Genomic DNA, 27,570 nt, shown 5'->3' with positions numbered 1-27,570 from the left:
GTGATACTACACCAATTTCCACTTCTGTGTTTGAGAAAAACTGCACTTCAGTAGGCCCGTGGTTTTTTTTTTTTTACTATTAGATGTTTTATGGTAGTCAAATGGAATTAACTTTATAGAACCTACCGGAACATCCCAACTCTCAGCTATTTGCATGCTACACGTTTCCTGCAGATGCAGGGAGTCTCCCGCTGAAGGTAACCACTCCACTCCAGATGTCTGGAAGCAAAGAAAACGCACGGTGAAGTTATCCACTCCTACATCCTCCAAATGGAAAATGTTTTTGTCATATTTTAATATTTCCTTCTACTTCTTGCTCTGTGCATTCGGCTCCAAAATGAACCTGCAATTAAACATTAATGCTCTAGCATAAAACAAAATAATTGAAAAGAATACTGTGCTCACATACTTGATTAGCATGATGCCTCACCAAAATCGTAAAACAGGACCAAGAGAATCAACCCTCAGACACAACTACCTGTACCACCAAAATAAATAACTTAAAAAGCACATCACACACAGACGCGTGATGTTCACACACCAACTCAGAATGGTCCTGAAGCAAAATAAAGAACGTCAACCATGAAACACATACAATGCAACCAAAAATTAACAAAATGCTTACTTCTCTACTACTAGCACCAGCATGTTGTAAGAAACAGTACTGCAATCATTTTTTCTCCAGATTGGTGCTTTATTTTTATAATTCTTCAACAAATCCAAGGAAAATACCAAAGCATAGTTGGAGATTAATATGGCGCCTGGGGATGTCTGGTCAGACTAATCATTTATCACAAATGGTCAGGATAGAGATTAAGTACACACGTGTAATGTTTTCTTTGGGTTCATCGGGGAAATCCAGAACAGTTTCAATTTACTAGAGATGGTCCCTTGGGCTCCTAAAATAGTTTCTTGCAATGCAGGGAAATGTGGAAAAAAAATCAGGTCTTACAGACCATTCCAGGAGTTTCCTTTAAACCCTGAGCATCCCAAAGATTTGTCACAGTTAGTCCGCCATTGTGGCATTTGCATGTTTTCCGCATGTCTGTGACAGTTTCCCTCACATGCCCAAAAGATGTGCCAGTTAGATCAGCTGAGGATTGGTAACTCAGGCCCACGTGAGTGTAAGGGGGGATCTGAAATGAGGTGGTAAAAAAATAAGCAAGACGGTTCTAGGCTGCTGCCTGTCTTGTGCTTAGTGTTGTGGCCGCCAAACGTTATGGGCGGCTTTGAGAATTATGATGCATTCAATGCAGTGAATGCCCATTTATAAGAATCCCTCTGTAAAGAAGCTTGCAGAACTGAAAACCACAAGGTCGGAGGTTCAACTCCCATCTCTGAATCGACTCAAGCTACAGTGGTGTGAAAAACTATTTGCCCCCTTCCTGATTTCTTATTCTTTTGCATGTTTGTCACACAAAATGTTTCTGATCATCAAACACATTTAACCATTAGTCAAATATAACACAAGTAAACACAAAATGCAGTTTTTAAATGATGGTTTTTATTATTTAGGGAGAAAAAAAATCCAAACCTACATGGCCCTGTGTGAAAAGGTAATTGCCCCCTGAACCTAATAACTGGTTGGGCCACCCTTAGCAGCAATAACTGCAATCAAGCGTTTGTGATAACTTGCAATGAGTCTTTTACAGCGCTCTGGAGGAATTTTGGCCCACTCATCTTTGCAGAATTGTTGTAATTCAGCTTTATTTGAGGGTTTTCTAGCATGAACCGCCTTTTTAAGGTCATGCCATAGCATCTCAATTGGATTCAGGTCAGGACTTTGACTAGGCCACTTCAAAGTCTTCATTTTGTTTTTCTTCAGCCATTCAGAGGTGGATTTGCTGGTGTGTTTTGGGTCATTGTCCTGTTGCAGCACCCAAGACCGCTTCAGCTTGAGTTGACGAACAGATGGTCGGACATTCTCCTTCAGGATTTTTTGGTAGACAGTAGAATTCATAGTTCCATCTATCACAGCTAGCCTTCCAGGTCCTGAAGCAGCAAAACAACCCCAGACCATCACACTACCACCACCATATTTTACTGTTGGTATGATGTTCTTTTTCTGAAATGCTGTGTTCCTTTTACGCCAGATGTAACGGGACATTTGCCTTCCAAAAAGTTCAACTTTTGTCTCATCAGTCCACAAGGTATTTTCCCAAAAGTCTTTGCAATCATTGAGATGTTTCTTAGCAAAATTGAGACGAGCCCTAATGTTCTTTTTGCCTAACAGTGGTTTGCGTCTTGGAAATCTGCCATACAGGCCGTTTTTGCCCAGTCTCTTCCTTATGGTGGAGTCGTGAACACTGACCTTAATTGAGGCAAGTGAGGCCTGCAGTTCTTTAGACGTTGTCCTGGGGTCTTTTGTGACACCTCGGATGAGTCGTCTCTGCGCTCTTGGGGTAATTTTGGTCGGCCGGCCACTCCTGGGAAGGTTCACCACTATTCCATGGTTTTGCCTTTTGTGGATAATGGCTCTCACTGTGGTTCGCTGGAGTCCCAAAGCTTTAGAAATGGCTTTATAACCTTTACTAGACTGATAGATCTCAATTACTTCTGTTCTCATTTGTTCCTGAATTTCTTTGGATCTTGGCATGATGTCTAGCTTTTGAGGTGCTTTTGGTCAACTTCTCTGTGTCAGGCAGCTCCTGTTTAAGTGATTTCTTGATGATTGAAACAGGTGTGGCAGTAATCAGGCCTGGGGGTGGCTACGGAAATTGAACTCAGGTGTGATACACCACAGTTAGGTTATTTTTTAACAAGGGGCAATTACTTTTCACACAGGGCCATGTAGGTTTGGATTTTTTTTTCTCCCTAAATAATAAAAACCATCATTTAAAAACTGCATTTTGTGTTTACTTGTGTTATATTTGACTAATGGTTAAATGTGTTTGATGATCAGAAACATTTTGTGTGACAAACATGCAAAAGAATAAGAAATCAGGAAGGGGGCAAATAGTTTTTCACACCACTGTACAACCAGCATTTAATTCAGCTTTACACTAGCAAAAAAGTGTTCGGGAACGGCATTCACAACAAAAAACTGTTGTAGTGATTTCCCACTCACGCTCACAGCTCCAGAATCCAGGGTTTGAAAGTGGGCCTGGACACTGCCTGCAGCGTTTGTGTATTCTGCCCGCTATGGTTCTTATCTGGGTACTCCAGTGCTCTGCCTTTCCTACCAAATCCCCTGTGTTTGGGTGTGCAGTTGAACTCAGAAGTTTCCATACACTTAAGGTGAATTCTTGGAATTTTGATATATTCAATAAAAAGTGAATTAATCTGTGAACATTGTTGGAAAAAATAACTTTTGCCCTCCACAAAGTAGATGTCTTAAATGATATGCCAATTTTATAGTTTGTTAGTATAAAATCTATGGAGGGGTTAGAAAGTGAGTTTTAAAGAATTCATCCTAAGTGTATGGAATCTTCAACTGTACACGAGTGTGCCCTACAATGAGCCTTGCACTCAGGGTGGCAGGGAAGGGTATCAGTTAACCATGATACTGAACTGAATAATTAATTTAGATGATGGACGGACAGATACCTAGAAAGATGGCTACAGTCTTGACATTTTAAAGTTACAGTGCTGTGAAAAGGAATTTGCTCACTTCCTGATATTCTCTATTGTTGTGTATCTGTGACAATCAATGATTTCAGATCTTTACACAAAATGTAATACTGGATAGAAGGCATCAGTGTAAACATTTAACACCATTTTAAGATTGCTATTAAATAATAAAGCTAGCCAACAGTCGTTTGGTCCATGTGAAAAGGTAATTACACTCTTAAATATGCACTCAGATGATTTTATATATGGGCCCTTACTTGAGAGTGAGCATAGTCACCACAAGCTTTCTAGAAGAACATTATGCCTCAATCAAAGGAAATTTAATAATGGAGTAAGGAAAACGGTTGTTAAAACTTACCAGTCAGGAAAAAGGTTATAAAGCCAGAATTTTCTTTGGAACAGTGGTGGATCTTCCCAGGAAAGGCAGACCTGCCAATGACAGAGTGATGACTCATTGAAGAGGTCACAGAAGCCTTGAGTGAAGTCAACATTCCTAACTTCAGCATAAGAAAGAGACGGGAGTAAAAAGGGAATTCGTGGGGGAGTAGCACGGCAGACATCTCTGCTATCCAAGAGTAAAATCAGTGCTCGTTTTGCATTTGCAAAAAACACTTGGATGATCCCCAAGCTTTTTTGGAATAATATTATATGGAAGTCAACACAGGCTCCAATATTTTTGGCTAAGTAAAAAATTTATTTAACTTTGAGACTATTATACCTACAATAAAAAGAGGGTTCGATAGTGTGAAGGTATGCAGAGGCTTTTCTGCTTCACAAATTCCAAGGAACTATGAATTGTGTAATTTACCAGAATATTTTTAAGGAGAACATCTGGTCATCTGTACATAATGTGGAAGTGAAGCATAATTGGGTTACGCAGCAGGACAATGACCCAAATCACATAATGGAGCCTACAAATGAATGGCTCAGAAGAAGACTCTAATGAAGGTTCGGCCAAGTCAAGTCCTAATTTGAACCCAATAGAGATGTTGTGGCAGGAACTGAAACAAGCAGTCAAAACTCAAACCTGTCAACGAGTCTGAATGGAAGAAGTTCTGCAAAGCATGGTGGACTCAGATTCCTCAGCAGTGATGTGACAGACTGACATGAAATTACAGGAAGAGTTTTGATGTGATTACTGCTGCTCAAGGTGCTTCATCCAAGTGCTGAAGCTATGCAGTCGATTATTGTTTTAATTGGTAATTGTGATGTTGGGTAACTGTATTCCTTAACTAACAAAATGATTTAAAAACTGTATTATGTATTCACTAAGGTTCTCTAATACCGTATTTTGTGTAAAGGACCAATGCCATTGGTTGTGTAAAAGGAAGGCTATTTGGAAGGGGAAAATGCTTTTTCACTGCACTGTATGCCATTTTTACATTCATTCTTTTATTACAGTATGTGGAGGTTGCATGTTCTCCCAGTGTCTGCATAATCCTCTCCATTTCCCAGAAGCCCGTTAACTGGTTAACTGGTGACTCTCAACTGGTAGGTGGACGAGTGGACTCCGCATCAAACAGGCATCCCGCCCCACACCTGAGACATTCTCCGACTACTTGCTACAGTACAGTGTGCCAAGGTGGATATAGAAACATTAGAACTTTAAGGCCTTTCATTTTAAAACAATGATGGTGTGAAAAATCTGAAGACTGGTAAACATTCAGCCGTAGTTTGAGCAGTTACACATGTGAATAAATGACTCTGAACATGAATAAAAAAGCAAGAACACAGATGTATGCAACAAGTAACAGGAGATGCATTAAAATAACAAAGGACAAGCAGAAAGCAGAGGAAGAGTAACATTGAAAAAACATTTGAAATAATACAAAAGCTCAGAAAATGTAGAGCTTGTTTATTATAAGCAGAAATAATAGTTAGAAGGGAGCTTAAGTCTGTGGGTCTATCAGAAAGTGCATTTCATGTTTCAGTGGGGTATTGATTTGTCCATTAGTACAGATTTATCTTGAGTGGAAGAACTCAGCACAGATAAGCAAAAAAAAAAAAAAAGGAATTGAAAGGTCACCTGATGGGTTTTTCTCAATAAGGATTGCACATAAGTCATTGAGCCATATGTTGGTTTACGGGGATCAAATGATACATAAAAACAAACAGCTAACTTATCATAGACTAAGCAAATAAAACAGGGCACTAAGCGTTTAAATGTGAGGGGCAAAGTCCTTGGAGGTTCTCGTCACAGGCTTACTTACCCAATAGGATCTATCTGGACTTGCATTTATCCCACTTAAACATCAATACCTGCAATTTAACATAATCTGTTACATTTTTATTTTTCCAGTTTAATTTGTGTAAGTTGGCTCATATGTTCCGCTGATCGAATTTGCTTTGAGACGTCTACCAAAGCAAATCAAATTTTCTCTGCCTGCCAGACAGCCACAAACAAATCTCTGAGGAAGAATACACCAAATGCAAAGATTGGAGATTGAAACATATGTCAGAAAGGTAATTAAATTCTAAAAGCAAATCAGACCACCCTACCCACACCCTCTTACTTACAGGGGGGAAAAAAAAAAAACTCTCATTAGGATTCTTGGCTTACAACTCCGAGGGTGTTATTGCAGATTCTCTATTATAACCAGGAATTCCTCAATCAGTTTAAATTCAGCCTCTGCCTGCTTACAAGAATGTATTTCAACTGTTATTTACTACACGTCAGATAAGAAGAAGAAGAAGAAGTTACATTTATAGAGCGCCTTTCACAAACCCTAGGTCGCTTTACATACAGAGAAAAAAAAATGACACAGAAGACAAGTTCATAGAAGAGGAAAGTTTTCAGCTGAGATTTAAAGGTGCAGATGGTGTAGCCTTGGAGAGACTGAGGAAGAGAGTTCCAGAGTTGAGGGGCTATAGCACTGAAGGACCTGCCTCCCAAGGTGGAGAGTCTGGAGCGTGGGACAGTAAGGAGATTACTGCTCGAGGACCTGAGAGAGCGACAAGGAGCGTAAGGAGTTAAGAGCTGAGTAAGAGGGGGTAAGGTTATGTAGGGCTTTAAAGGTGAGAAGCAGAATCTTGAATGTAATCCTTGATGGAATCGGTAACCGGTAAGTGGAGCTGGGAGAGAACAGGGGAGATGTGAGCAAAACGCTTTGTGTGGGTGAGGACTCTGGCTGCGGAGTTCTGAATATACTGTACTGTAGCTTCTGTATAGATTTTGCAGGGAGGCCGATGAAGAGGGAATTACAGTAATCCACCCAAGACATTATAAAACAATGAGCCAGAGTTTTAGCATCATTAAAGGACAGAAGTGGACGGAGGTGGGCAATGTTACGGAGATGATACAATGAAATTTTGGAAAGAGACCTAATATGTAGCTCAAAGTTAAGTGATGAATCAAACAAAACACTATGATTTCTGACAACAGGAGCAGATTTGACAAGTGTACCATCAACAGAGACAGAAAAATTGGATGCCTTAGAACTGGGGTGTCGAACTCCAGTCCTGGAGGGCTGCAGGTTTTCATTCTAACCATCTTCATTACTGACCAGTTTTTGATGCTAATCAACTTTTTTAGCCTTAGCTTTATTTAGCTTGACTCAGGCCCCTTAGTTGCTTTTTCTTTAATTAGCAGCCAGACAGTAATGAGAGATAAAACAAGCAGGACATGACCAGCTCACCTGTACTCATCAAACAAAATCTGAAAATAAAGAAGGTGGTCTCAGTAAAGTTGATCCCTCAGGTTACCAAAACATTTTAGGAGTTCTTGGAAAAAAAACAGAATATCAACAGTTTTGGAAATGTCTGCTGTGGCAAAAAGAGAGCAGCGACAAGCCATGGAATTGAATAACGGGTTTAATTAACAGCAAGAATCAGCTTCTCATTAAGGAACTGGTTGGAATTTGAAGCCCCAATTTACCTGGTCATCTGTTGGCTCGTTTCACGTCTCATTTCTGTTTGGCTGTCATTTAATGGAGCAAAGAAGCAATTCAGAAGACTTAATCCTTAAAAACAGGGCTATTAAAATAGAGGGAAAAGGAGTTAATTAGCAGTGAAAACTGGACACTGATTAGGAAATGAGTTGGAATGAAAACCTGCAACCACTGCAGCCCTCCAGGCCTGGAGTTTGAAACCTGTGCCTTAGAAAGTTGGGAGTTTGGACCTACCAGTAACACTTCAATTTTTTTGGCATTAAGTTTGAGAAAGTTATTTACCATCTATAGCTTAAGATCAGTGATGCAGTCAGTGAGTGTGCTGGGAGGTGAATCTGTAGGAGAATCTGTACTAAGATATAACTGTATATCGTCTGCATATCGTGTCGCAACCACACGTTCCATCACCTTAGCCAAAAAAGGATATTTAGAGATGGGCCTATAACTGGAGAGAGAAGAAGGATCCAGGTTAGGTTTTTTAAGGATTGGGGTAACTGTAGCAGTTTTGAGGGCAGTAGGAACAGAACCTGAAATGAAACATGCCATTTATCAAAGAGGAAAAAGGAATACTAATTATGGATGAGCGTGTCTTAAGCAGAGAAGTGGGGGCAGGATCAAGCGGACAGGAGGAGAAATTCGACTTATTAATGGGTTCAGAGATGGCAAGAGAGTCAACAGGGGAGAAACAAGTGAGTCTCGATGATGGAGATGGCAGATTGTAATGAGTGAGTGATTGAGGTGTGGAGGGGGAAACTGTGATAGTTTTGATCAATTTGTGTATTAAAGAAATGTAAAAAAACCTGACACTGTTTGACTGTATTGGGGCATCATTGGAAGAGTTTATTAACAGTCCAAAAAAGAGTTCTAGGCCTAGACGTAGCACCATTTATGAACAGAGGAGTAATAGTTGGAGTGAGCAGTGTTAAGGGCATCCCTATATGTGAGTATGTGCTCAGTGTAAAGCTGTGAGTGAATTACGAGGCCTGTTTTCTTATAAAGCTGCTCAAGATGCCGGCTAGTGGCTTTCATAGCTCTGAGATGTCCACCATAAGTGACTGCATAACCTGTACCATATTTTCTTTTTGTCCACTTCTAGTGAAAAATACTATTGACTGATCCTGTTTAAAGCCCAACACTATTCTGACTCTCCATGATCTAATGGAATAAGTGGCTCACAAAAATGGATGGATGGATTGACAAGAAAACATATGACTGTTTAAATAATTTTTCAAAGCCATAACACCACGGGTGTCGAAATCCGGTCCTGGAGGGCCGTAGTGGCTGCAGGTTTTCATTCTAACCATCTTCTTCATTAGTGACCAGTTTTTGCTGTTAATTAACTTCTTTTGCCTTAAGCTTTAATTAACTTAACTCAGGTCCCTTAGTTGTCTCTTTTTCCTTAATTACCACCAAACAATAATGAGACACAAAACAAGCTGCCATATGACCTGCTCATCTGTGCCCATCACACAATATCTGAAAATAAAGAAATATGAAAATCTCGGTAAGGTTGATCTCTCAGGTCACCAAAACATCAGCGAGCCATGGAGTTAAATAACAGGTTTAATTAACAGCAAGAATCAGCTTCTCATTAAGAAACTGGTTGAAGTGAAATTGGTTGGAGTTTGAAATCCTAGTTTAGTTGGTCATCTGTTGGCTCGTTTCACATTTCACTTCTATTTGGCTGCCATTTAATGAAGAAACAAATCAATTCAGATGACTGAATCTTTATAAATAGGGCTATTAAAATGAAGGAAAAAGGAGTTCATTAGCAGTGAAAACTGGTCACTGATTAGGAAAAGGGTCAGAATAAAAACCTGTAGCCGCTGCGGCCCTCCAGGTCTGGCGTTGGACACCCCTGATTATACCATCGCAGTCTGTATTCCAAATTTGTGACTCATGGTGTAGTTGGGGGTTGGCAGCTAAGGAAACCTCTTTGTTGGTAGCCTTCTCTGTACAGCTGGGCCTCACAGCTCTCCTTTCTTCTTGGTTTAGGTCATAATCTTTCCACTGGGCCTTTTGCCAGTAATTACAGGGTATAAACCCTGGGAGCTCTTTGTTCTAGATATTGCTGCCAAAAGCCTGCAAAGTTATCCTGGAAAGCAATGGTGGAGACCGGAAATTGCTTCTGTGTAAATGGTTGTTACAAACATAGTAATGGGGTGGCCAACATTGGTCACCAGTAAATGCTGCCCTTCACTTTGCTTAGCTGACAACATGCCAAACATAGCAAGATGTCTAGCAGACTGCATTGGTATGTTAAAGATGCTCTGTGAACTCAAAATTAGGGAAGCTCAAATATTACGGCTACACTTGAAAGATTTACCCTTAAACACTAAATATGGAATTTTACATTTTTTAATGTGTGTTGCTACATAAGACACAGTAGAAAGGTGTGACATGTAAATCGATTACAATGTCCAGTCCATCTTTTCAGCTGTATCTAACCATTCAACTTTAAAATAAAATACTGCAATATATTAATAATAATCCAAATGTGCTGACCTTTAGACTTCTTTGGAGGTGAATTATTTTACTTTGTCATAAAAAAGTGCAGATTAATAAGTGTTTATGGTGTGCAATGTTACCAACTTCTCCACACAAGTTATGTTAACATCAGCTTAAGCTGTAATGACTTGTGAAAATCTAGAAGCAGCCACCAGCCATCTACTCCATGTCTTAAAGGCCCTGTTGAAGATTTCCACAAATAAAGCTAGATATCACCAAGTCTGTGGTTTATCTGGACCTGCCATTTTCACAACGTACGTGAGAGCCCTTGCTCCATTGCTTTTACTAGCTGAAGTTACAGTAATTGAGCCACATTGCCAACCATGCCAAGGCACAGCGTGATGGCTATCAACTATCAAGGTACAGTATTATGGATTTAGTTCAGCACATCCTTGGCAAGTCACCTACCAACATGATACAAGACAATATATAACATTTTGATTAATATAATTAACTTTCATAATTAGAATTTCATGATAATAAAAAGGCGCATTGCTCATTTACCATCATACAATATTTATAATTATAATGATGAAGCAAAAATAGTTTATGGTCATTCTAGCTGGCGTGAAGTTCATGCAAAGAAGGTTTTTCAAGGAAAACATTTCACATTCCATCGATGTCATCGATTCCCTGTGTGTAAAGTTGTGCTATACACAAATAGATGAAACATGTACTGGTTGAAGTGGATGGATTGGAAACTGAATGTTCCCTTTTTTAATGGCTATTAATATTTCTCTGCAAATGTCAAGTCACTTCTGTAGGTTCAGTTTTTAAGTGCAAACTGTGTAACTGAAAGCATGTATATATATAAAAAAAAAAATCAAGTTAAGACAATAAACAAAAGCACGCAACATAGTAGTAAAGGACTTCTGTTCACACCTGTTACTTGACCACGAACATCTGACTTCCACATTTTACTTTTCATTCTCTAAGACAATAAAACATATTTGTCAACACAAAAAAACACCCACTGATTCTCCTTAGACTGCCAGACCTCACATGATGCAAACCTAACACACGAGCACAAACATCAAACAGTAAGACTCTCAAGTACAGAAGTTATGACTTGGCGGACGGATTCCTCATCTCTTTCATCTAATTACTCTGCAGCACAAGTACTGCGTCAATTAGCATTGATCTGTGAATAAGGTTTGGTGATTCAGACCCCTAGAGACACAACAGCTCAATGAGGCCAAGGTACTGGGTTACATGGTATTTTAAAAGTGATTTTAAAACAATCCAGCCACCAATAACAGTAGCACATGCACGCAGTAAGGTGCAAATTAGCAAGGTGCTCATGTAATGAAATGAACAAGGTGATACGGACGTTTCTATATATTAAAATGTCTTTTTCTTTATGATTATAGTGGCTTTGTTTGGTTTTAGTTTTTATATTTTCTGATGTTTTACGTATTGTTTATAATGTGCTTTTTTATTTATTGTTTGTTCGGTATCCTTGAGTGTTTAGAAAGGTGCCTTGTATAAAAACAAATGTATTATTATTATTATTATTATTATATGCCAGTAGACAGATAAACGGATGATGTTACAGAAATACCAGAGACATGTTACTGCTGGACACTTACACACATCTTTTGGAACATAAAATTATCTTCGAAAATTAAAATACAAGATCCAGTAAGCTGAATTATTCTTTCTCCTATGCTTTATTTAAAGTGTGAGTGATAGCCTATTAAATTATATCACTTCGTTGTTCACAGTCCTTCAAGTCCCTCCCTTGACTAAGGTTTTCAAATCCAGATGGATCCATACTTGCATTCTGGTTACATTAAAAAAAAAAAAATCTCCCAGTGCTCTTTGATAAGTACATATATATAAATTATAAAGAAAAAAAAACATCTCTGGAAATAAAAGCACTCTCAGCCTTTTTCAATTTTCTTTGTCCTAAACGGAGCTTAGCATGGTGTTAACATAACTCATGGCCTAACAACCTGCAGAATAAATAAGATCCAAACAGCAGTGCATCTGTATCAAATTCTGTATAATATTAATCCTTAAGCCAAGATAGTTCTGTTTCTCTCAACATACACCTTGAATGTTTAATTGATTTTAGCTATATAAAGCAAAATGGGTGGCAATGTACTACTATATCAGATGGGGCTCCAAACAGAATAAAAATAATAGCATGAGAAAAACAATATAGATAACTGAGTTATAAGCTCTGCCTCCTTGGCTCTTCTTCACCCCAGAAACATATTCACTTTAATAATATTTAGCTTTTATTTTTCTTGAGGCCTGGCAGTGTATATTCTCCAGGAAAGAATTACAAAACTCCTTCACTGCCAATCTTTGCTGTACTAAACTATTATATTAAAGCTTTGTGCCAAACAGTTAAATTTAGGCAAGGTTAACTTGCGTATGATCACACTTTGACTTAAGTTGGCAAGTAATCTCTTCTCAACAAGGTCATGCTCGGACAGCAAATGAAGGAAGTTCCATTGGTCCAATTTTATCTCTTTCAGCTTAAGTATCTTTTTGGGTCTAATGCTGTTCCTCCACAACTTCTTCCTCGTCCTCCTTTGCAGCAGTTAACTGTTCCTCTTCAGGATCACTTGGCAGAATTGTTGTTACTGTTTCAATGAGTTGCTCTATTTGTTCCTCTGTCAGACGTTCTTCGCTCTCTTCCACCATCTAAACACAAGGACAGCATTGTTAAAAATCAACAGAAGCTAACTAGAGATTAAGCTAACGTTAAGGCAAAGTGTGGTTTTGTAATTAAGACTCAGCTGGAGGGTAAACAATACTGTCGATGCATCATAGAAACATGTAAAATAACTAAAATGTATAAGACACTTTATAAAATACTGTTGGCTTAACACATTACTGTAAATATAATGCATTTTACGCTTTTCTATTGGCTGCTCATCTTGTTATTTAGATCTACACTAGGAAAACAGCTGTGCTATACTGGCTCAACTAAAACAGGAAACATTTGTCCAGTTCTGTAGACGGGCTAAAAATAATCAATATATATTGTGGCGGATGGTCAGGACGCCTCCATGCTGGGAGGACTGGGGGAGCCAGCCGATCCAGAACAGTACCTCCCCTGGGATGCTAGCTGGCAGCCCCCATGGGTTGCAGTCATGGCTTGGAATCCCACGGAACTTCATGGGAGAGGAAGTTCTCTACAACCCTGTTGGGAACCGGAGGTGCTGCCAGGGCATGCTGCAGGTGTTCCTGAGCCCGTGTTGGCAGTTTTTTTCACCACACCTGGAAGTGCAGCCAGAAGTGGAGCTAATGCAAACCAAACTCTATGAACTGTGCTGAGTTGCTCCACATTGCATCCAACAAATACCTATCATCAATTACTCCACAAGTATCTATATATATAATTCACTAAGGGCACGCAAGACAGTGAGGGCAAGCAAGACAGAGTCTCGCCCGCCAACTCTAACCCTCCTACCGCGTCATGGGATACGTACGCCAATTGTAACCGTCCTCCCAAGTCCAGTGTCACTCTCAAGGCACGCAACAACTCACCAAACACAGCCTCAGTCGCTTTCATCTGTGCAAAAGTCCACATGCACCTCTGAGCCACGTTGATTTTACACTGCACGCAAGACAGAGAGCCACCATCACCAACTCACAGAGCCCCGCCCGCCAACTCTAACTAAGGGCAAACCAGACAGAGAGCCACGTCCGCCAACTCACAGAGCCCTGCCCACCAACTCTAAGACCATGGGATACGCACGCATTTAGTGTATAAATGGATATAAATACTTGCATGTAAACGATTCTCCAAAATCTGTTGTATGTAAACGATACTGTTTAAAACGTTATTGTTTTTTCATCAGAAAACTCGGTTTCCATGTCTACCCATATTAGTTTAAATGGCACTTTTACCACTCGCAATAAGGCGGATGCGGCGACTTATCGTGTCAACTGGGCAACACAGTGAATGTCTATGTTTCCTGTAGCCTGCTACAGAAAGGTACTCTCTCGACCACTGGCATTGGTTTCGCTCCTTGCTATTTTCGTTATACTGCGACAGTGGATTCCTTTGTTATACTGAATTCCTTTCTCACCGTTTTCCGTTCCTGTTCTTACACCGCCGTATGCTATGGCTGGCTTCGGCTAGTTTCACTTAATACAAATGAAAGAGTATTCATTAGATGTGGAGTAGGGGTCCACAAAATACACCGTGACAGCGGTACACAGGGTCTTCTTTCTAGTTTCACTCTAAGCGCTTTCACCAGATTCCACAACACTTCAGAGAAGAATACTCAATCTGTGTGAAATTCACGATGGTGTAGTGAGTAAACCCTTCTAATTAAGGACTTTGTATAAATAATATTGTGAAGGTCATAGGGGCTCATGTTGGACAATGCACAAGACTTAATCAAATAAGAGTTTTAAAACAATCAGAACTTGGAAAAAGAGATTTCATAGAGAATCGCAGCTGTAACAGCTATCAGTTTTTGAATCTAATAATTCATCCATTTTCTAAACACATTTATTTCAATTCAGGGTTGCTATAAATTAAATCTATCCCATCAGTAACACTACTGTCTATATATATTGATATTTAAATGACGGCCTTCAAATACATGACTACATACTGTATATAACACAAAACAAATTAAAAGAAAAACACATTATAAATGTCAGAATTGATACATAGTCACAGGGGGTGTGAGAAAGTTAAACAGAATTGCAGCAGAAAATTATAAAGTACCACTGTTTAAAATGTATACTGTAATGAACATTTTCATTTTCCATCCATACCAGCTTCTTGTGCGCATTACAGCACTGCAGGAAGCCAAGTCTATCTTGACTTTATCAGCCACAGGGCAATAACCAGACCTGGATGGAATGCCAAAATAGTTTCTCTAAGAGATCTATTTGCTTTTGTCTTTTATGTTGAAAGGCAGTTGTTTTTCATATTAATTTTCATTCAAATATTAATAATTATGCAAAAGCAACAATTGAATGGAATAAACAGGTTTAGTTTGTGAATTTCCCCTTGGGATTAATAAAGCATCTATCTATCTATCTATCTATCTAGTTAATAGATACTGCTAGCTGTTTAGATGCATTAAGAACCTAATTAATTTTCTGAAGCAAATAGACATGCATATATTCCTTTGTTTTTACGAACACATTCAATGGTGCTTTGCATTCAGTTCATTTTTGTATGTGCTCGGTTGAATTTCATACATTTTGTTTTCAATTATATAATATTTGTAAACGAAAAAAAGTGCTATCATTTTGTTCATGGAACTATGGCATGTAGGAATAATTAAAAGTCTCTGTGGCAATTTTTGTGTGGAGAAAAACCTTAAAAATAATCCTTCTGGGTAATTGCAGAGCAGAGACAAAAACATCTATTTTCTTAATCAATTCTGTCCCAAGTAGCCTGAGGAAAGAAATGGGTTTAAGGCTAATTATGATAATTATTATAGTTATAATTATTATTATTTATTATAATTATTATAATTACTAATTATGAGCAGAGCAAGAAATATTTCGCCTGGGAGCACGATAAGAACAGAAAAGACTTGATCACATGAAAGCATCACAAAGTGGTGAGAAGATGCACCAAATTTCTTGAAACACAGCTTGTAAGCAGTGTTTATGAGAAGTCAATACTTTTGCAAATCTTTCTTACTGTTGTCTAATATTGAACCCCAGAATCCCCCCCGTCCCCCAATATCCTGGCACTACTGGGATTCAGAATTAACAGAGCTTTAAAATGACAACAGTATACAGAGGTCAAATTTTAAAAACAGCTCACCAGTTGAATCTCAACAGCTGTCTGGGGTCTGTGATTCAGAAGTTGCAGTTTCTCAGCCCTGCATAAAAAAGAAAACAAACAAGTAAAAAGTAAAAAACTGCTCCAAATGTTACATTAAAACATAAATTAATTCCTCATACAATGCTTTAGCAATTACCAATTCAAAGTAAGTGCACAACCTTTAAGGACAGGAGTACAGAATGATCTCAAGTAAAGCACAAATTTGGGACCTTAATCTCCCAAATATAAACTGGCAAAACTGATTATATAGTGGAGCACAGCAACAGGGATTTAAAGATGCAATCTTTGATTGTTTAATCAACAACAAGTAGACAAAGTCTGTTAAGGTTTAATATTCTGCAATTATCATGACAGCATTCATAAATATATACAATAAAATTGCATCAGGTGCAAAGCAGGAACCAACCCTGCCATTGTGCCAACTCATATTCACAGCAACCCTCACCAAAGTCCAATTTAAGAAATGTCAGCTATGCTAACATGTACATCTTTGGGACGTAGGAAGAAACCAGGAGTTTTTTGAGAAAAACCCACAAACACAACGGGAATGTGAAAACTACACATGCGCAGTGGCAAAGTGAAAATTCGACTTTGTCTCCCAGAGTTGTTAATCAGATGTTCTTATCCGTGCACCAATGTGTCTACTGTCTGCTTATTGGTCTGTTTATTTCAAGGACAACTATATGGTAGGCCTGAGGTGTAATGAGCTAAAACAACTAATATCATGCAAAAACAAATCAGAAAACAGAAAAACAAACTGGAAACACAAATGCAAATCAGAAAACACAAAAACAAATTGCATATACAAAAGCAAAGCAGAAAATGCAGCAACAAATCAAAAATGCAGAAAAAATTGAATACACAAAAACAAATTGGGAATGCAAAAACAAATCAAAATAATAAAAAAATAAGATAGCATAAAAACAGACCAGAAACTGCAAATACGAAATGAATACACAAAAACAAATGTGAGGACACAAAAAACTGAATACACAAAAACAAATCAGAAACAACAAATGCAAATGGAGCAAAATGTAAACAAAACAACGACTGTGTAAACAACAAACTTAGATCCCACCACACCACTCGTTGAAAACCTGGGATTGATTTTTGATGTACGTTTAGCTTTCACTGGTTTTTCTGTTTGATTTGGGTTATGTGCTGCTCTTTTTGCATTCATGCTTCTCGATTTGTTTGCATGCTGCTCCATTTGCATTTGCTGTTTCTGATTTGTTACTGCGTATTCAATTTGTTTTTGTGTTTTCACATTTATTTTTCTGTATTCAATTTGCTTTTGTGTATTCAATTCATTTTTGCATTTGTTCGTTTGCTTTTGCATATTTTGATTTGTTTTCCATTTCCAATTTGTTTTGTATTTTCTCATTTGTTTTTGTACATTTAATTCTTTTTTGTGTTTTCTTATTTGCTTTTGCATATTCTGATTTGATTTTGTGTTTCCAATTTGTTTTTGCACCTTGCACTACAGGGCCACTGTACAATTAACTATTGTAAGAATTTATTGTTATGTTTGCTCAAATCATTCACTTCTCAACTGTTAATTCAAAACAAGCAAGAGCCATAGAACTCCAGTTTTTAAATTGTTACACCAGCTTCCAACCATAAAATTCTTCTCATGATGTAAAGTCACTTGACAAACAGCAGTCACACCCATAAATTCACATCCACAAGTCATCAGGTTACTCATCAGCCCTCATTGCTGACAAATAAATGCCATCTGCTCATACAGAATAATTTATTTTTCTTCAAGCACGCATGGGCAGGGTCTGTAGTGTCTCACTCAGCTTTGATTTTAATGGAAAATAAATTTGAGTGTCATCAGCATGGCAGTGAAAAGAGAAGCTATACTTCTTGACAAGTGAGCCTACAGGTCACGTGTATAACAAAAAGAAAACTTAAGTACAGTGCATCCGGAAAGTATTCACAGCGCATCACTTTTTCCACATTTTGTTACAGCCTTATTCCAAAATGGATTAAATTAATTTTTTTTCAGAATTCTACACACAACACCCCATAATGACAATGTGAAAAAAGTTTACTTGAGATTTTTGCAAATTTATTAAAAATAAAAAAATTGAGAAAGCACATGTACATAAGTATTCACAGCCTTTGCCATGAAGTTCAAAATTGAGCTCAGGTGCATCCTGTTTCCCCTGATCATCCTTGAGATGTTTCTGCAGCTTAATTGGAGTCCACCTGTGGTAAATTCAGTTGATTGGACGTGATTTGGAAAGGATACACACCTGTCTATATAAGGTCTCACAGTTGACAGTTCATGTCAGAGCACAAGCCAAGCATGAAGTCAAATGAATTGTCTGTAGACCTCCGAGATAGGATTGTCTCGAGGCACAAATCTGGGGAAGGTTACAGAAAAAATTCTGCCCGATTTGAAGGTCCCAATGAGCACAGTGGCCTTCATCATCTGTAAGTGGAAGAAGTTCGAAACCACCAGGACTTTTCCTAAAGCTGGCCGGCCATCTAAACTGAGCGATTGGGGGGAGAAGGGCCTTAGTCAAGGAGGTGACCAAGAACCCGATGGTTACTCTCCAGAGGTCCTCTGTGAAGAGAGGAGAACCTTCCAGAAGGACAACCATCTCTGCAACAATCCACCAATCAGGCTTTTATGGTAGAGTGGCCAGACGGAAGCCACTCTGTGGTAAAAGGCACATGGCAGCCCCCTTGGTGTTTGCCAAAAGGCACCTGAAGGACTCTCAGACCATGAGAAACAAAATTCTCTGGTCTGATGAGACAAAGATTGAACTCTTTGGTGTGAATGCCAGGCATCATGTTTGGAGGAAACCAGGCACCGCTCATCACCAGGCCAATACCATCCCTACAGTGAAGTATGGTGGTGGCATCATGCTGTGGGGATGTTTTTCAGCGGCAGGAACTGGGAGACTAGTCAGGATAAGGGAAAGATGACTGCAGCAATGTACAGAGACATCCTGGATGAAAACCTGCTCCAGAGCGCTCTTGACCTCAGACTGGAGCGATGGTTCATCTTTCAGCAGGACAACGACCCTAAGCACACAGCCAAGATATCAAAGGAGTGGCTTCAGGACAACTCTGTGAATGTCCTTGAGTGGCCCAGCCAGAGCCCAGACTTGAATCTGATTGAACATATCTGGAGAGATCTTAAAATGGCTGTGCACCGATGCTTCCCATCCAACCTGATGGAGCTTGAGCTGTGCTGCAAAGAGGAATGGGCGAAACTGGCCAAGGATAGGTGTGCCAAGCTTGTGGCATCATATTCAAAAAGACTTGAGGCTGTAATTGCTGCCAAAGGTGCATCGACAAAGTATTGAGCAAAGCCTGTGAATACTTATGTACGTGTGATTTCTCAGTTTTTTTTATTTTTAATAAATTTGCAAAAACCTCAAGTAAACTTTTTCCATATTGTCATTATGGGGTATTATGTGCAGAATTCTGAGGAAAAAAATTTATTTAATCCATTTTGCAATAAGGCTGTAACATAAAATGTGGAAAAAGTGATGCGCTGTGAATACTTTCCGGATGCGCTGTATATGTATTGTGGTGTATGGCCGACCGTTTATCCTGGCCAATACCCCCAAGCCGCCAGGTGGAGCCCTCCCTGCAGTATGGAGGTTCCCCGAAGACCAGAAGGGCATCATGGACATTGCAGTTTTTATACGCAGCCCTGCTGGATGCCGTGGGGGCCACTAGGAGACGCTGCAGGGGGGAACGAGTATTTACCATACGCCCTGGAAGTACGTCCAAGTCACATGGACAAGGGGAATGACGTGCTTCATGGGTGAAGAAAAGGACTTTCTACCTGACCCTGAAGTGATACAAGATCACATGGCCTGGGGATTGGGAACACTTCCGGGTCAGGGTATTTAAAAGGACTGTGGGAGCTCCCAGACGGCGAGCTGAGCTGGGTGGAAGGGTGGCAACGCGTTTGGGAGTTGGAGGATTGCATTATTGTGTTTATTGGTGATTTATATGAGTATAGTGGAGGAGAGGGTGCTTTGTGCACTGCGGCATTTAAATAAAGTCAACTTGTGGACTTTTACCTGGTGTCTGGAGTCGTGGACAAGGGTTCAAGGGAGCGATAGCAATCCCTATCTGTCACAGTATATATTTACAATCATTACTGATGTAAACTATATGTAGACATGGATTGAAAAAATATTTTGCCTTTCCCAGAAAAATTAAGTTTAAATGCATGGGCAACACAGGTTTTGAGAAAGCATAATGTGAAACAGTGAGGCTTTTTATTCCTCATTTAAAAACATAACTGGAGTTTATTCTGCATTCATCTGCACAGTTAACTATCACAAAACTAATACATAACAGTCTGTCTTCTTTGACATTCCCCTGAGGGTATTTGTTTAAAGAGTTCTTGCAGAGCTTTCTTGCAACTAGACAGACTTCGGTCAATAAAATACCTGCTTTATAGAGCTCAAGGACAGGCTGGGATGTCACATCCAACTTGAAATAAATCATGCATTCCACAAAGTCAGGGGAAGCATCTCCCTCAGCTAAGTTATATACTGTATGTGACAAGAAAGCAAAAAGGTGGAAGCCTCAGTATTTGTGTTAAGGGTATAAAGCTTAAGCTGAAGAAAGGAACTTGCATTGGATACAAAAAATACTTTTAAATGTGATACATATCCAGCTCACTGCAGTTTAGGAAACCTTTTGTGTAGTAAGCATAACGACATATCCTTTAGCACTAACTGGTAATGACTATAGTTATGAGAGAACATACAGTGTAAAGAGGACTAGTGGATACATACTCTATTACAGATATATAGTGACAATAAATATCTGGCAGATAAATGTATGGCTAAATGACCTCACATTTCATAATAAAGTCTTTCTTAGACATATTAAGAAAGAGGTTGTATTAAAATGATAAAGTCAAGCATAGTTACCTAAGCAGTGTGGTGTGAGGAGTGACTTTGGCACAATTTTGCTATAAAGAAGGCAAACTGAATGGTAAAGGGTCAATTGACTAGACTAAGTGTTTGTGACTACCTAGGGCTTTGAGACAAATACAGAGCTCAAATAAATAAAAAAAACAAAGCAAAGTTTTTTTGTTTTTTTTTTTAAAGAAAAACCGGTTCGTTTATTTTAATATTATTTTGCATTGACTTTATATTTGCTTTTTTGCCTTTTTAATGTAGTATGAAGTATTAGGGTGTACTGAATGCAACAACTCTGCTAATGGCATTGAGGACACTTCTGCTTTGCATTTATAATCTTTTACTTGCTACAACATGATCTGTTCAACAGGATATCAATATTTTTCATGTAAATTGTAATATATATATATATATCTATATATATATATACACACGCACAGTGCATCCAGAAAGTATTCACAGCGCATCACTTTTCCACATTTTGTTATGTTACAGCCTTATTCCAAAATGGATTAAATTAATTTTTTTCCTCAGAATTCTACACACAACACCCCATAATAACAACGTGAAAAAAGTTTACTTGAGGTTTTTGCAAATTTATTAAAAATAAAAAACTGAGAAATCACATGTACATAAGTATTCACAGCCTTTGCTCAATACTTCGTCGAAGCACCTTTGGCAGCAAATACAGCCTCAAGTCTTTTTGAATATGATGCCACAAGCTTGGCACACCTATCCTTGGCCAGTTTCGTCCATTCCTCTTTGCAGCACCTCTCAAGCTCCATCAGGTTGGATGGGAAGCGTCGGTGCACAGCCATTTTAAGATCTCTCCAGAGATGTTCAATCGGATTCAAGTCTGGGCTCTGGTTGGGCCACTCAAGGACATTCACAGAGTTGTCCTGAAGCCACTCATTTAATATCTTGGCTGTGTGCTTAGGGTCGTTGTCCTGCTGAAAGACGAACCATCGCTCCAGTCTGAGGTCAAGAGCGCTCTGGAGCAGGTTTTCATCCAGGATGTCTCTGTACATTGCTGCAGTCATCTTTCCCTTATCCTGACTAGTCTCCCAGTTCCTGCCGCTGAAAAACATCCCCACAGCATGATGCTGCCACCACCATGCTTCACTGTAGGGATGGTATTGGCCTGGTGATGAGCGGTGCCTGGTTTTCTCCAAACGTGATGCCTGGCATTCACACCAAAGAGTTCAATCTTTGTCTCATCAGACCAGAGAATTTTGTTTCTCATGGTCTGAGAGTCCTTCAGGTGCCTTTTGGCAAACTCCAAGCGGCCTGCCATGTGCCTTTTACTACGGAGTGGCTTCCGTCTGGCCACTCTACCATAAAGGCCTGATTGGTGGATTGCTGCAGAGATGGTTGTCCTTCTGGAAGGTTCTTCTCTCTTCACAGAGGACCTCTGGAGAGTAACCATCGGGTTCTTGGTCACCTCCTTGACTAAGGCCCTTCTCCCCCCGATCGCTCAGTTTAGATGGCCGGCCAGCTCTAGGAAGAGTCCTGGTGGTTTCAAACTTCTTCCACTTATGGATGATGGAGGCCACTGTGCTCATTGGGACCTTCAAAGCAGCAGACTTTTTTCTGTAACCTTCCCCAGATTTGTGCCTCGAAACAAACCTGTCTCAGAGGTCTACAGACAATTCATTTGACTTCATGCTTGGTTTGTGCTCTGACATGAACTGTCAACTGTGAGACCTTATATAGACAGGTGTGTGCCTTTCCAAATCATGTCCAATCAACTGAATTTACCACAGGTGGACTCCAATTAAGCTGCAGAAACATCTCAAGGATGATCAGGGGAAACAGGATGCACCTGAGCTCAATTTTGAGTTTCAAGGCAAAGGCTGTGAATATTTATGTACATGTGATTTCTCATTTTTTTTTATTTTAAATAAATTTGCAAAAATCTCAAGTAAACTTTTTTCACGTTGTCATTATGGGGTGTTGTGTGTAGAATTCTGAAAAAAAATTAATTTAATCCATTTTGGAATAAGGCTGTAACATAACAAGATGTGGAAAAAGTGATGCGCTGTGAATACTTTCCGGATGCACTGTATATGTATGTATGTGTATATATATATATATATATATATATATATATATATATATATATATATATGATCATTAAATGGGAACAATGCAGTTTAACTTAACTGCAAGGTTTTCAATATCATAAATTTTGACATGTATTTATTCTGTGAATAAATCACAATGTCTCTGAAATGACACTATCTACTGCCTATTACAGAATTGCCTCTCTTCAATTTTACCATCTTCTAGTTGCTTAATTCCAAATTTGTTTTTCACAAATAATGTCTGTACTTTGGTCATAATATGTTGAGTAGCAAATAGTATTTTATATGTAATAATACTGTGATCACTGCTGTTTAGAGAATCAGTCATTCCTATTTCTATTTATCTTACACAGTCTTTGTTGTTAGAAAAACATTTCAATAATTTATCATCCAGCTTTGAGTTTGAGTCAAATAGGGAAAGGAAGAAGTCATTTGCTCTAACCAACATTTTACTGTCCTTTCAAAACTGGATCCAAGTATGTACTTGCAAACATGAAACAATGCATGACAATATATTCATAAACTTAACAAATAGTTTCACCCTTTCCTCTACTGTCTATCTTGTCTATCATTCTTGAAAGATGTATAGATGCTGACATTTTACTTCCCTTTATCATTTTCAATAAGTCATAACTTTTTTCAGTTTGGATAAATTTTCACACAGTAAGTTTTGTCCAGAGGTTCCCCCTCCTATAAGTATACCACAGACCACAATAGAAGGATGGGGGTGGCGGTATGGGGGGGCTTGGGGGTAGTTCCACAACAAGAGTCTTTTGAGGTTATTGTTGTTTCATGAATCATCTATTTAACACTTTTGACAGTCACCTGTTGTGATAATTTACCATCATCCACCAGAAAGATGGCTTCAGGTCAACACCAGTCAGGAACACAGAAAAGAAAAAATGAAAGCATGAAGAAGCAGCTTGTGCTACACTTGTAGGTATATCTAGAAATCACATTACATCAATCGGCACTACACTAATGCTAGCAGTTCCCAGGAGTAACAGTACAGGAACAATAGCATTATGTGTAATAATTTTGATATCGAGTGCTTAACAGATATTATCTGATGTTACAGTACCTAGCTGACACAGGGTTGATGATTATTTATTACTGCCATATAGAACTCAGGACCCCAACACATTGTTAAAGGCTGCTAACGTTAGTCGACATATGAAGTTCTCCGAGTACTGTTGAATTGAGGACACTTATAAATTTCACCAACCCATGGACTCTCTTGCTTACTAGTTGAATTGTGGAAAAGCACCATGCAAGCAACTTTGACATACAAAAGGAATAATAAGCTCATATTAACTTCAGTTGATGATTATATGAGTAGCTAACATTATTGATTTAATTAATGCCTTATTGCAATCCGTTGTCAATGGATGGACAAAATTAAGTTTACATAAATTGATAAGTGTAGATGATTCATTCAATTTTTTTAAAATATGTAAACTTTCAGTTTCATTTAGACTCTGTATTTATTGCACAAGTAAGTTTATTAAGCATGTTCAGTAGTAGTTCTAGTTTGAATTTTATATTATATTACTATTAGGAGTAGTTGTAATAGTAGTATTAAAATTATTGGTTTTGTAATACGTCACAAGCTTCAACTCAGACCTTGCACATACGCTGTTATGTGTTGACCTAATAGATGACTTAATAGATGTGATATTTAACAAAGAGACTGAAGAAACCCCAAAACATTCACTTTCAAGTTTTGATTATTTAAAAAAAGTATTTTTATTTGATGTTTAAAATTTATACTTAAGTTTGTGATGTATTTTATTTATTTTTTTAATATATTTATTGTTCAGATTAAAGCTGTTGCTACTTATGTAGTGGATACAGGGAGTGGCAGGTTGTGCAGTTTGGGGGGATTCTGTATGGCTAGAGGCAGCACAAGTTTTGTCCTTTATGTTTCTTTTCTGTCTGTTTTTTGGTTAATAGACACAATTAAGCATACAGATGGATGCCCATTCCTTTGCCTGCATGATTTAGATAGTGCTGTCAAGAATTCAATATTCACTCAATAACTGCAAGTTGTCCAATTCCTGAGGTGTTCAAAAACTCTGAAACCATAATATTCCCACTGCCACGTTTCACATTTGGGAGGAGATTGTTATTAAAATGCAGTAATTCTTTTTTGGTAAGCTTAAATGTTCACTTTTATGCCAAAACACTTTTTTGTTTCAGCAGTACATAGAAAATTCTGGCAAAAGCTTCCTATTTTGATGTAATGTTTCTTCCTTGTGTCTTGTTGCCTTTCTTGCTTCAGTTCTTTTTAATCTCTCCTCCTCAGGACTCTTGGCCATGCACACTGCACAATCTATGACTAGCGTTTGTTACACCTCCTTTTCTCTTTACAATGATGCTGACCTCTAATCTTTCAACTCTTGCTCAGCACTGTCTAATATCTGTTTTTTCTTCAGCAGAGAACTGATATGCAAACTGAAAGTCTGCAACAAAGGGAAAACCCTTCCACCATGAAATGTATGTCTCTCCCTCCTCTCTGTCAAAGAAATCATTGTTTCAATTAAAATTAATGGAAAGATCCTCTGGGGCGGCACGGTGGCGCGGTGGTAGCGCTGCTGCCTCGCAGTTAGGAGACCCGGGTTCGCTTCCCGGGTCCTCCCTGCGTGGAGTTTGCATGTTCTCCCCGTGTCTGCGTGGGTTTCCTCCCACAATCCAAAGACATGCAGGTTAGGTGGCTTGGCGATTCTAAATTGGCCGTAGTGTGTGCTTGGTGTGTGGGTGTGTTTGTGTGTGTCCTGTAGTGGGTTGGCACCCTGCCCAGGATTGGTTCCTGCCTTGTGCCCTGTGTTGGCTGGGATTGGCTCCAGCAGACCCCCGTGACCCTGTATTCGGATTCAGCGGGTTGGAAAATGGATGGATGGATGGATGGAAAGATCCTCTACACTTTGGTTTCCACAGAGGTCATTTTAATGAGATTGTCCTGCTTTTAATAGCAAATATATTTTCCCTATGTAAACTTGAAAAATGCATTCTGTACTGGGACTAGTTAAAATGCCAACTCTTTCCTAGTTCTTTGGTCTCCAGGCAAAACTTGCCTTTCTCTTCCTGGTAACTCTCTATAGCTATAGCCAAGGGAAAGATCCTTCCTTCTTATCACATTAATATTTTCCTAAGACTTTTCGTATCATCTCTCAATGCAGATTACAGTAAGATCTCATTCCATTACTTGATTTCAATTCCCACATTTCAGTTCAGTCTCTCAATGCTCAAACTACCTTGTTGTGATGCTCCGGCAAATGAAAGAACATCATCTTAATGAAAAACACTCAAATTCAACAACTAGTAGCTACTTATCTTCTACTACACAGATTTTTCTTTAAACATTGTACTCCCCCACCATTAGCTACTCCCAGAAAATGAGTGTGTGATACTGGTTGACAAATTTGTTTAAACAACATATAGCATGCCTTCACTAACCAGATTCAGGCCTTTCTTTCTAATCTTATTCTATACGATTTAAATTTTCTGCACTGCTTATGACTCGACTTCTGGTTCATACTCTTGTGCAAATTTAAACTACTACATTTTTCTGCAGGCAGAGCTCATACCCACATGCTGCTTGAATAGAGTAATCTGCCCCTTGCGAGAGCCACACTGCTCTTCTTCTTCACTCTCTCTGGTAGCTTCATATTACCTTCATGATATTTGTTTTACTTCAGCCTGACTAGAAAAGGTTCCTCCTCTTACCAAAAGAACTAAATATATATTCTATTCGTGAGGTCTCCACAGCCATCTTAAATGGTTTGGTTGAGTGTGTACTGTTTTGAACCTTCAAGATGTGCCTGAACCTCTTCCAAAAATAACCTAAGAAATTCTAACATTTTACACACCCCGCTAGCTACATGGGAAGCTGCTCTCCTCCTGAATACTACATTTTTTGTTCTTTTCCAACACTCAGCTATTATTCTAGCTTATTATTTATTCCTAGAATAAAGAATTGTACTCTGCTATAAATTATACACTCTACTGTCTGTTAACTTGTAAAGTCCGGAATATTGTAGACGTTTAAAAAAACATTGTAACATGAATTAAATGTAAAAGCCTGAAATCTAAAACAGTGTGTATATACACAAGTAATCCTTTCTGATACAGTTGCCTATATTCCATAATTTTAGAAGTGTAAAAGATAGGTGCCATATAGTACAGGAAGGTCCAGATGTAATTATGCAGATCCAGATCGTGTGGATGACTTTGATTTATGCGGGGACGATTCCAGTTCGGCACAAAGGCGATTCTTCATGTCGTCAGTTTGCACACTTCTCGATGGTCTGGGATTTTTCGGGTGACTTTCTATGTAATAAACTTAAGTTATAGCGTAATGAAAAATGCATAATTAGATCTGGAACACCCTATAGAATATTGTTGCAAATAAAAAGAAAAACAACCCATCAATTTTGAAGAATTTTTAAAGATACACAGTAATTAGTAGACTATAAAAGTTGGTAATATTTAATCAATATTTAATTTTACTGCTGTGCTAAAATATTGTCATAACATGCAATTACAGCATAATTCTACAAAAAGAGAGACAGGAAACATAGAGGTAAGCATCTAAAACTACTAACCCACTTACTTTGTAAGCTTGTGAGAAAGCATAGCATTCAGAAAGTCTCTCACTACAACAGGGGATTGGAGCTTACAAGGTGTCTTTGATAGATACTTTAAAGTCTGAAAAATAGAAAGAAGTGTGCATTTTACACTAAAGTTCAGCATTTGCATTAACCTAAGGAACACTAAAAATGCACATTATAGTATACAAAAAATCCTGTATTGAATGAGCGTATAAATAGCTACAG

At 38.6% G+C, this 27,570-nt stretch overlaps 1 protein-coding gene across 1 annotated transcript in view; it reads right to left on the bottom strand.

Annotated features, from left to right (window-relative positions):
- Positions 1-11,614: 11,614 nt before the first annotated feature.
- The window catches only part of LOC120531573 (calcitonin gene-related peptide-receptor component protein), a 54,200-nt gene continuing 38,244 nt past the window's right edge, over positions 11,615-27,570 (bottom strand). Inside the window, exons 4-6 of the mRNA XM_039757092.1 lie at positions 27,348-27,442; positions 15,724-15,781; positions 11,615-12,620 (exon numbers count right to left, since the gene is read on the bottom strand). Coding sequence (XP_039613026.1) covers positions 12,471-12,620; positions 15,724-15,781; positions 27,348-27,442 — 303 coding nt within the window. The 3' untranslated portion in view covers positions 11,615-12,470. The remainder of the gene's footprint in view (positions 12,621-15,723; positions 15,782-27,347; positions 27,443-27,570) is intronic.

This window comes from Polypterus senegalus, chromosome 6 (genome assembly GCF_016835505.1).
Source record: "Polypterus senegalus isolate Bchr_013 chromosome 6, ASM1683550v1, whole genome shotgun sequence".
Lineage (NCBI taxonomy): Eukaryota > Metazoa > Chordata > Cladistia > Polypteriformes > Polypteridae > Polypterus > Polypterus senegalus.
The sequence above is the reverse complement of the archived record's forward strand: the minus strand, read 5'-3'. Positions and strand labels throughout refer to the sequence as shown.